General features: G+C 35.6%; 1 protein-coding gene across 1 annotated transcript; it reads right to left on the minus strand.

Annotated features, from left to right (window-relative positions):
* Positions 1–7,938: 7,938 nt before the first annotated feature.
* Positions 7,939–10,494, minus strand: LOC117621154. Its single transcript, XM_034351482.1, has 4 exons — positions 9,403–10,494; positions 9,213–9,275; positions 8,265–8,593; positions 7,939–8,147 (listed from the first exon to the last, which is right to left on the minus strand). The coding sequence occupies exons 1-4, from the start codon at positions 9,594–9,596 to the stop codon at positions 8,143–8,145; spliced, it is 591 nt and encodes a 196-aa protein (XP_034207373.1). The 5' UTR covers positions 9,597–10,494; the 3' UTR covers positions 7,939–8,142.
* Positions 10,495–11,084: the final 590 nt, after the last annotated feature.

The raw sequence follows: 11,084 nt of genomic DNA on the forward strand, positions 1-11,084 counted from the left end.
CATGCTCATGCAAAATACCCAAAAAAAAAAAAAAAAAAAATTTGCATGCAGCACAAGATTGATTCTTTGACGCATCCCATAAGATATGCTTCTTGTTGGCAGGCCCGTGGGAAAGATATAGGTAAGAGATTTTATGCGCATCAAAGGTCATTTTAAGTCTCACAACACAATTATAGAGTTCCTAGCTAGCTAGCTTCCATGCATGGCATGGGCTGCTCTGCTTGGTACTCAATATTATTTATTTATTTTCCAAACATTATCACTGACACACCCTTCTTGTTCTTTGTATTTTTATTACTGTAATAATAAAAAAGATGTCATTGTTTTATTAGGACCTTGTGCACATTATTAATTCTCATCCAACGGCCGAAAAGCCGGCCCTTCTTGGACTCTTCATCCCCAACTTCTCCCACCTGATCCCATCTCTGGATCTCGCAACCCCAACAGCAAAGCATTTGATTTTCGCATCAAATGAATAGTAATACATTCTCAGATCGTCACTAGTATAGCATGCACCACAACTCGAGGTGAAGAAATAAATAGAGAATCCCAATCAGTGGCTGAACTGAACCTACGATATCGAGCATTAGCAAAGCTCCACTGTGAAGATCCCTTCAATTCTAGCCCAGTTCCTACTGTCTTGACTGCAAGCCAATCCTGGTAGTGACTTACTTAGGCATTTCACCCACTTGTTCATATTGTAAAGCCAGTAGACTGAGCTGTACATTGGATTGGACATGAGAAGGCCTAATGCTGTGAGTATCAGTTTTCACTGCAATTCATTACCAACCCATCGGCTTCTCCATTTGACATGACATGTGCAGCTCCTCTTTACCAATGAATCCCATTGCTTGAAACTGCAAGTCCAATGGAATCAGAAGTATCGATATTAATTAGACGACCTTCCATGGTACGTACCACATGTGCTACCACCTTTCTTCCATTGTTCCCAATGAACCTTTTCACTACTGGGGACCCAACTTCTGCACTGTCCCAAGAGACTTTGTGACCCAACTCAAGCACCAGACCCTTTGACCATGTTGATGTGAGTGTTTGATCAGGTGAAGCAGTTGTTAGATGTCGGCTCTAATGAAACTTTATTGTGTATTCCTTTTTTCATCTATGTTCTGTCTTGATAAAAGAGGAAGGAACCCAGAAAATTGAGAGAGAAGAGAAGTTCTATTGACAGAGTACGTATGAGAGAGGTAGATTAATTTATATGCATGTTTCCTCATTTTAACTACATTAATCTGAAGACACAGGCACACAGCCATGTCTTGTCCAATCCTTCAAGCCCATCTTGAGACACAGCCAAGCCATTACTCCTCCCTCCATCAACACCAACACCTTCATATGCCATCAAATACTTGACATCCTTCTTGTTCCTCACTACAAATGGAATAGGCGCTGTGCAAGGAGTATAGCCGCCCGGCTATACTAGATTCGTTTTTAATTTTCTTTAAGAAATACTATAGCCGTGCGGCTATACTTCCTTTTTTTACCAAATAGTATAGCCGCCCGGATTTACTGTTTTGACATGTGGCACCTATGTGCTGGGCGCGTCCTTTTTTAAAAATATAGTATAGCCGTGCTGCTATACCGTTTAAAAAGAAAATTTAATCTGAAAAATTTCGCCAGCATAGACATGTGCCGACGAACTTTCGTCAGGATAGGTTCTTTATTTATTTATTTTTATTCTTTTAAAATATAAAAAAATTAATTTGTTTATTTTTGTTATTTTGGCCTACTTCTTTAATTAAAGGGTGCATTCTTACTCACCACTTTAACTCTAGGTGTACCCTCACCACCCCTCTCAAAAGTTGACACATGGCCATGGGTTTAACTATAGTTAATTCTTTATTTGATGACATTATTATGAGAGAGAAACAATACTTCAATAAGATTTTTCCTGATTTACCCTTGTTCTAGCCTAGCAAATTTTCCACTTTTCTAAATTAATTAACAGCAACCCAAATAAATAATTGTGTTTGCTTAGTTAAAATGTAAGGAATATAAACTGCCAAAAATCTCATAAAATTGTGTTTACTTAGTTAAAATGTAAGGAATATAAACCGCCAAAAATATCATTGAAACATTAGTATTTCAAAAGTTCATTTTTCGTACTTCGTCAAATTTTGAGAGAAAACAGTTTTGCAAATTCTTCAACTGTTACCTTCCATGCCAAAGGCTATAAATCTTAATCATCCCCTATTATATTAACCTTGTATCCTCCTAATCAATTAGCATTTCGCTAGTTGTGGTCTGTCTGGTTGCCTTGCTGCTCTGCATGCTTAGGTCTTCCCCGCGCTCTTCAATTCTTGGGACCTAATGTACTCTTGTATTCTTCCCTTCGTTGCTGGTATAGCATGTCCGCCGTTAGATGGGAGCGGTTGAACGGATCCGACTGCAAATCACATGAAGTACATAAATTAGCACACAATAGGAGATACATTTCATAAGATCAAGATTAATTAGCAGTGTTGATGATGTCCATTATCACTAAGAAGATGCCTTCGGATGACAGGTCGGTCTACCGTGATTCTTGCAGAAGGCAAGATGACTGGATCCTTCATGAAAGTGTACTGCAAGAAAGGAAATACAAATATTTATAATCAAAGCCGCGTTCCAACCTATCTACCTACCCACAAACACAAAAAACATACCTGAATTGGATCAAGGAATTCATCTGGTATGTTCCCGAGAGCAGCTTCAGCGTCCATGGCCTCAGAAGCAGCAACTTTGGCTTTGGCACCAAGCTCAATAAATTCCTGTATGACCCTCCCATCTTCTCCAATTCTCCTTAGGACATCCGCTGCAGCACTAAACAACTGGAGAAATATCCAATGACATCTGTTTGCTTCCACTCAAACATAATGATATTCTTGGAAAACAACTAGAAACCAGAATAATAATAATTGCACAGAAGTTAAGTAAAGCTCTGGCATAGGAGCAAACTCCGTAGGGCAAGTTGAGGGCAGAGGCATTTAAAATCCGCCAAACAAGCAAACTAGCCACACCACCATCAATCGATAGAAAGAAAAAGCACTCTGTATAAGTGTAGCATCCTGAAGACAAGAATCAGATTTAACGATCTGTAATGGAAATCAAAATAAGGCTACTAAAAAGTAATAACCAACATACACATGAGATGAATAAAGTGCATATGAGACATTTTATTGGTGAAAGCATTTTTTATCCTTTCATTAAAGTTGAGCCTAGAACCACCATAGAAAGGCTTCCTTAAAGACAATGCAAATGTCGAGGACTAGAATGGACACCCAACCATCAGTCAACTATAATATGATTAGCACTTAGTATCTGAGCTTCATAATTAACAAAGCTTTTCCTGTGAATACAACTCCATTTCTTTCTCAAGGTACTGGCTTTGCATGTCTTTGAGTGTAGAGAGAGTAGAGTGTCTTCAGACCTTGAAATGTCCTGGATTAAGTATTTTAACATATAAGTTCTCCACCCATCATTTACATATAACAATTTGTAAAGAAAAACAAAGTTCATGTGAAGTACACGAATTGCCTAAATCATGAAATAGCACGCAATAAGATGTTACTAAGCAAACCCAGATTGAGCACCCTTGCAGTCATGAAGAAGCATTCACAAATAAATGAATATTTAGCTTTTTCATTGCTTGGGTTCACGTTGAAACTATTTCCAGAACTGGTGGCTTCTTGAGATTGTAAAAGGCGATTTTCACCATCACCATTGTGTCTAGAGCCATCAGGATTCCCCATATTATCTTTGTTAATCCATTCAGTAACTTCTTCAAATGATGCATGTAGCGTAGTCAACCCTCTAATATAGGCCATAAACAATGGTTAGCATTTGCAAAATCTTGACAAGAGATCAGAAGAGAAAATATACGTCCGCTAATCAAAAAGTCCTCCCCTTAACTCCAGACGGTTACTGTAAAATACATATTTTGGATCAATTTTGTCCCTTTTTGTTAAGTTTGCATCTAAAAACCGCTCTCACAAAGACGAAGCATGACAGCACTGAGATTGACAAACATGCCTGAACTTGCACATGAAAGAGGATCCACCTGACCATAGTTACAAATGAGTAAATGTTGATAACATACGAGTCCAAAAAAATTCTCACTAAAAATTGACAAGATAAATCACTAGGAAAAGGTTTAAGGCAAGACCAAAAAACAAATAATTGTTTGGCTTGTAGTTTTACTGGCCATAGTCACAATCTTGTCACAAGCGACATCATTATTTTCACCTCAAATGATCAAAGGAAATACCTGAATACGAGCCCTTGATGAGTTTTTATTGATCACCTCTGCAAGATACTCAAGAACATTCTCACGGGTGTCTGCATTTTTCAGAAGTACGAGAAGAACTTCGGCAAGGCCATCATATAAATTAGTCATGACTGTCTTAATTGTGGTGAATGAAGAGAGCAGATCAGCTGGTCGTCGAGTTGAGGCTTCTGAAAAGCACTGCTGCCTGGTGTAATCATTCAACAGAGAACCAATTAAGAAACCTTTCCTATTTAACAATAAAGAGAAAAAGAAAAAGAAACAAACTACTAACTCAAAAAGGAGTATAGAATGCGATGTCAAAGGAAACAATATGCACATGGATGATCTACTGGTTTCATGCATGGTTCAGTTTCTTTTAATCAACCAAAGACAAATTAATTCACTAACCACAGTACCAAACTTGACAAGGAGCGAGGGCAGGCAAGCAAACTGACTCCTATACTTGCTTGTTATTCTCTTTAAAATGGAGAAAAGTAAGTTTAACAAGCCAAAGCAGAAGTTCCACTGTCTGATATATGTAGCATTCCTGCCTCGATTGTTTTGATGGTGGATGAACATGGTGCAAATGATTTCCTTTCTTCAAAAATGCAAGGAGTTAAATTTTACTTTCAATATATTTTAATATGTACTTTTTAAAGTTAATCATTGACAATCATGTAATTTATAAAAACTTCAACACCCATTTCTTATGTAGTAAATGAGTTTTTGATGTGTTTTTAAAGTGCATTCCATGTGAAGTTTTTATTTTTATTTTTATAATGTCAATTCTTTTTTCTTTTTTTTCTTTTTTTTTTCTTTTTACTGTGGTTGCAAAAACTAAGGAACCCAAGCTGACTTGGGGCTTGCTTGGGACCCTTCCCAAAAAAAGGGCTGATTTTGTGCGTGTTTTGAAATGACCGAGCTGACTTGGGGCCTGCTTTCACGTTATTGGGTGGGCCTGGCTGGACTCTTTTTCAAAAATAATAATAATAATAATAGTACAGCCGCACGGCTATACTATGTAAATAGAATTTAATTATTTTGTTTACTTTTTCTATAATTTTTTTAATACTAATTAATAATTACTAATTAAAGTTATTCAAAAAGGCTAAGATGTTACTCAATTACATGTATTGAATTAAAGAAGTGGCCCAAAAAACAAAAGCAAAGAAAGTAATTATATGTTTATTAAAAAGCATTAAATTTCATTTTTTTATTTTTAAAAAAGCATTACAAATACGTACAAACATGTACAATACGACTATTGTACATTTGCTTTTTAAAAAAAGGAGATGCATATAGAACACGAATGTATTATTGGAAACTACATACGTACACACACACATATGCATATATATATATATATATATTACGACTAATTAAAGTAATTAAAAAAGAATAAGATATTACTTAATTACATATATTAAATGAAAGAAGTTGGCCAAAATAAGAAGTAAAGAAACCAATTTTATATTTTAAAAATTTATACTTTAAAAAAACAAACAAACATGAACACTTCTCCGGACGAAATTTCGTCGGCAAAGATCTATGCCGACAAAATTTGCCGGATTAGGTTTCCCCCGACAAAAATATCTTTGCCTACGAAATTTCGTCGGGAGAGGTCTTATTTTTTAAAAATAAATATAAATTTAGGATGTTTAGGTTAATTAATTTTTAAATTTTTAGTTTTATTAACTACATAATATATTTGGAGATTTAATTAGTTGAATTAGCAATTATATTTTAATTATTATTTATTTAATGACTGATTATGATTAAATATTTAATTATCTTCATGAATTATATTACTTAAGAATAGTAATTCAATTTCTCTTTTTCTTTTTCTCCTTTAATATTCACTAAGTTAACTACCAATCAAAGTAATTAAAAAAGTGAAATACAAACTATGCTACTTAGTGTCCGTTTGGCATTGCTTATTTGGGATAATAAGTGATTTTTTAAAAATTTTGAGAAGCTCAATCTGTTTGGTAAACTGTGAGAAAATCACTTATTGTTAAAAATTACTGTGAGAGAAAGCTATAAAAAAAAGCAGCTAATGAGGTGCTTTCATTTTCTGATTATGCAGGAATCAGTTTCAAAGAGGCATTGGGTTTAATGATTATGCATAAAATCAATATTAACAACACTTTTAACAAAAATTTTACCAAACGCCAAACTGCTTTCTCTCACAGCAAATCTAACAGCGATTATTTTCACAGCACAGCAATACCAAACTGGCCCTTAAAGGGTGTAGCAGAACTGTGCATAAAAATTTAAATTCTAAAAATAAAAAAAATAAAAAAAAAAAGTTCAATTTTTTTAATAAAAAAACTGAGTATAGCCGTGCGGCTATACAATTTTTAATATAAAAAGGAGGACCCCAACGTTTAGGCGCCACGTGTCTGCTTTTTTAAATAAAAAAATAAAAAACTCAGTATAGCCGTGCGGCTACACTATTTTTAATATAAAAAGGAGGACCCAACGTTTAGGCGCCACGTGTCTACTTTTTTAATTAAAAATTAAAAACTGAGTATAGCCGTGCGGCTATACAATTTTTAATATTAAATTTTTTGAGAGATAACAAAGCTATTTATACCCCAAATTTTTGGAGGATAGATCAGAATGATATAGGCGTACCTTGGTTTTCCTTAGGCAGAAGCTGGCTTGATTAGTATGTTCTCTTCGGGATCATAAAATCAACATGCATGTGGGATCATTGTACCTGGTATTCCTCTTCTAGAGGCTTGGCAAGCTGGGTGCATGGGAGTTGAGACTGAAGGTTATTAGTCTTTCCCCTCCCAAATATTAAGGTACTTCATTCGTATTATAAACTACTTTTACAAAAGTTGTGAATTTTTAAGAAGGAAAATCGTATCCGTTCTTAAAGCAATGGATCTTTTGAAGTTTTCTGGGTGCATGCGTCATATATATATATATATATATATATATATATATATATATGCCTGCACACAACGTGTGTATGAGATAGAGAGAGAAAATCAGGGAGATGGAGATGAGCTTGCTTAAGGCCTATGTGAAAATATTGAGTGGATGAGTAATAGTACCTTATACCTAAATAACTTTGTATTTCCAAGGTACCTGTTAGATTCGATATTTTTATATGTATTTCCAAGGTATCTGTTAGATTCGATATTTTTATATGTTTTCCACAGCATTGATCGATCGATCTGGTTGGACCTTTAATAACAGCACATTACTTTGAATGCAATCAAAAAGCAGCAGCCTCGAGAACTAAATTGTGATCCAAGAAATTCACTTCGACCCGATATATTGCGATAAATTATAGCATTATCTAATAGAAAAGAAATTAATTAAAAATGATAAAACATATGAATTTGACTTGTAGTTAACTCACTATTATTCCTTTGGGATCAGAGTTTAGCGGTACTAACTGCAGATTAATTAACTACTAGATTGGTGAGAGATACATGTAATCTCTCTGTTGTCACTATTATTACATTACGCATACGGGCGGGCAAAACATTTTCCAAGTCAATTATAGACTTGCAGATTTTAACATCCGAGGCCCAGTCTATGATTACTAAATATGAATTATTAAGAATACATAATCCAAGCCCAATCCAAAGATGAGGCCCAAGTTCCACTACACTAGGCCCAGTCTATGATTTCTCAAAATAACAACATTCAACCTCTTAACTCAACAATATGTAAACGGAAGCAACAAGTAACAAAACAAGGTCCATAATTGTTTCTGAAAATAACATCAACCTCCACTCAACTCAACAATATTATGTAAACGGAAGCGACAATAACAACACGATGTTCTATAATTGTTTCTCAAAATTACATCATTGTTTCTCAAAATAATATATAACATCCAACCTCTTCACTCTTACTCAGCCTGCAAACACAACAAACAGTGTATTAGAGGAGATGCAGACTTTTTTCTTCAACAAACAGTGTATTAGAGGAGATGCAGACAACACTTATGATAACCATTCAAGCAGATGAAATTTACCCCTTTTAAATGCAATGCGACCAATTCCAGGACCATTCAGCACAACAAATTCAGCCGCACTCATTCCAGAGTGGGCAAAAACACCCATGCACGCATCCAAAAAGTCTTTGAACGCTATCATACCCATCAGAGGCCCCGGAATTAAAAAATGCATAATCCCAGAGTTCCCAATAGTCATCCTGGGAAACATCAGGGACTGCAGTTTCAGCTTGGCAGCATTAAAACTAATATCATCATAAACCCTGCCCCTGGCGCTCACAGAGTGCTCGTGAAGAATATCTTCAAGTGAGGTCTTGAAGAATTCTTGTCCAAAATCCAAAGGAGCTAACCTAAATAGAACCAGGGGGATCAGAAAAACTTTTGCAAATACACATATAATCACAAAACTCTATATAAATTCATCTATACAAGAATACAAAAAGAAAATGACTAATTGCTCTACATAATCCAAAGCAAGATTGTTATAGGTCTGTTATGAGTTAGTTAGGCTAATGAGTTACTTAGTAAAACTGGTTGTAATACGATCATTATTACAAAACATAATAAAAGAATCCTATTCTTTTGTCCAAAATCCAAAGGAGCTAACCTAAATAGAACCAGGGGATCAGAGAAACTTTTGTAAATACACATATAATCACAAAACTCTATATAAATTCATCTATACAAGAATAAAAAAAGAAAATGACTAATTGCTCTACATAATCCAAAGCAAGATTGTTATAGGTCTGTTATGAGTTAGTTAGGCTAAAAGCAAGATTGTTATAGGTCTGTTATGAGTTAGTTAGGCTAATGAGTTACTTAGTAACACTGGTTATAATACGATCATTATTACAAAACATAATAACAGAATCCTATTCTTACAATTCAATGAAACTACTCTTCTATTTCTTTAGTGTTATCATGGTACCTTGATATATATAATCTAAAAACGAAGAAAAAGAAAAGAACCTTGAAGGTCGATTCTCTGATCCAGACGACCTCTCAGCTTTAGCCTCATCAGGTCCCTGTTCCCTACAGTTTAACAGTTTAAGCCAATTAGAAGTAGAAAACTAAAGTAAAAATCAATTATTCATTAAAATAAAAGAAAAAACCTCAGAGTTGTGCGAAGCGTCTTATTCATTAAAATAAAAGAAAAAACCTCAGAGTTGTGCGAAGCGTCTCAGCCGGCAGTTCTCCCTCAGGGATCTCAGTCTCAGCCGGGAGTTCTCCCTCAGGGATCTCAGCCTCAGCCGGGAGTTCTCCCTCAGGGATCTCAGCCTCAGCCGGGAGTTCCTCCTCAGGGATCTCAGCCTCAGCGGGGAGTTCTCCCTCACGGATCTCAGCCTCACTCATTGCAAGTCTCTCCCTCTCTCTCTCTCTCTCTCTCTCTCTCTACAATCTCTCACTCTCACTCTACAATAATCTCAGACTCTACAATAATCTCAGACTCTCTTTATATAATCTAAGGAACGGGCCAAGGGTTTAGGGTTTAGGGGAATTTACAAATTACTGGGCCAATTGTTAGCCCGTTTTCACGCTATTGGGCCATCCGGTCACGTCACATTTAGATTATATATACATATATATTGTTTTTAAAAATACACAACCAAAAAATAAAAACAAAAAGGTTGAGGAGCCAGGTGTAAAGGGAGGAGAGTTCATCTTCCCAAAAACGACCAAAATACCCTTGGATTAGTCGGAAGAAGCGTAGCCTCAACCCAGACGACCTTGAGAATTAACATAAATCATCGGGAAAGATAGATCTTTCCCTCATAAACTCTATATCTCCGATTATTCAAAAGATAACGAACATGAACTCTGTATAAGAAAATGGAAATACACAAAAAGAACATGAATCATCGGGAAAGATAGATCTCAAAGAACACGAATAATTAGAAAAGATAGATCTCAAAGAACATGACTCATCCGAAAAGATAGATCTTTCTCTCAAAGACTTCATCTTTCCCTCATAAACTCTATATTTCCGATTATTCAAAAGATAACGAACATGAACTAAAGAGAGTATAACAACATGAACATAAACTAAAAGAACATGAATCATCGGGAAAGATAGATCCCAAAGAAAACGAATCATCGGGAAAGACAGATCTAAACGAACATGGATCATCGGAAAATATAGATCTTTCCCTCAAAGACTTCATCTTTCCCTCATAAAATCTATACTTCCGATTATTCAGAAGATAACGAACATAAACTGAAGAGAGAATAACAAAATGAACATAAACTGAAGAGAGAAATGTTATGTTCGGGGCAGATATATGTGCGTTTATGTAGTATCAATTAGGGTTTGCTTAGAGTTACGAAACTACCCTTTGTCATTTACTATGCATCTGTTATCATCTCGACCGTCCAAATTTATCTAGCGATAACGAATGTGCCACGTCATTTAATGAATTTTTTTAATTCTTTCAACTCCTTGCACTGTTACAGTCAACAACTCCCTTCCCTCCTCCCTCGTCTTTCTCCCTCTCACCGACATCCCTTCACCTCCCTCTCCTCTGCCTCACCAAAATCAGCTCAAATTAAGATTGAACCATGAAAAGCAGGAAAACAGTATCTATCTCGATCGGCTCCGCACGTAAGTTTTTCATTCATCTATCTGTCGAATGCTTAATTCCCCTTGCTTTGTTTGTTTGATATTTTAATCGGCTTAATATACTTCTTTTCCTATTATATGCATTGTTTACGCTGCTGATGTAAATACTGGAGCTGTGATTCGCTGCAAAGTTTTTATTGACAAACTTTCCAGAATTCAGATATTTCATAATTCCATTAAGCTTGACTTAGATGGGCTTGCCAGGCTTCGAGTCCGTGCCTTTG

This window comes from Prunus dulcis, chromosome 3 (genome assembly GCF_902201215.1).
Source record: "Prunus dulcis chromosome 3, ALMONDv2, whole genome shotgun sequence".
Taxonomy (NCBI): Eukaryota; Viridiplantae; Streptophyta; class Magnoliopsida; order Rosales; family Rosaceae; genus Prunus; species Prunus dulcis.

Bases quoted from the DNA above. Each gene is read 5' to 3' on its own strand.
- LOC117621154 (XM_034351482.1), bottom strand. From the start codon at position 9,596: ATGAGTGAGGCTGAGATCCGTGAGGGAGAACTCCCCGCTGAGGCTGAG. The intron at 9,276-9,402 runs GTTTTTTCTTTT...GTTAAACTGTAG, and splicing joins ACGCTTCGCACAACTCTGAG to GGAACAGGGACCTGATGAGG. The intron at 8,594-9,212 runs GTTCTTTTCTTT...GGTTCTATTTAG, and splicing joins TCAGAGAATCGACCTTCAAG to GTTAGCTCCTTTGGATTTTG.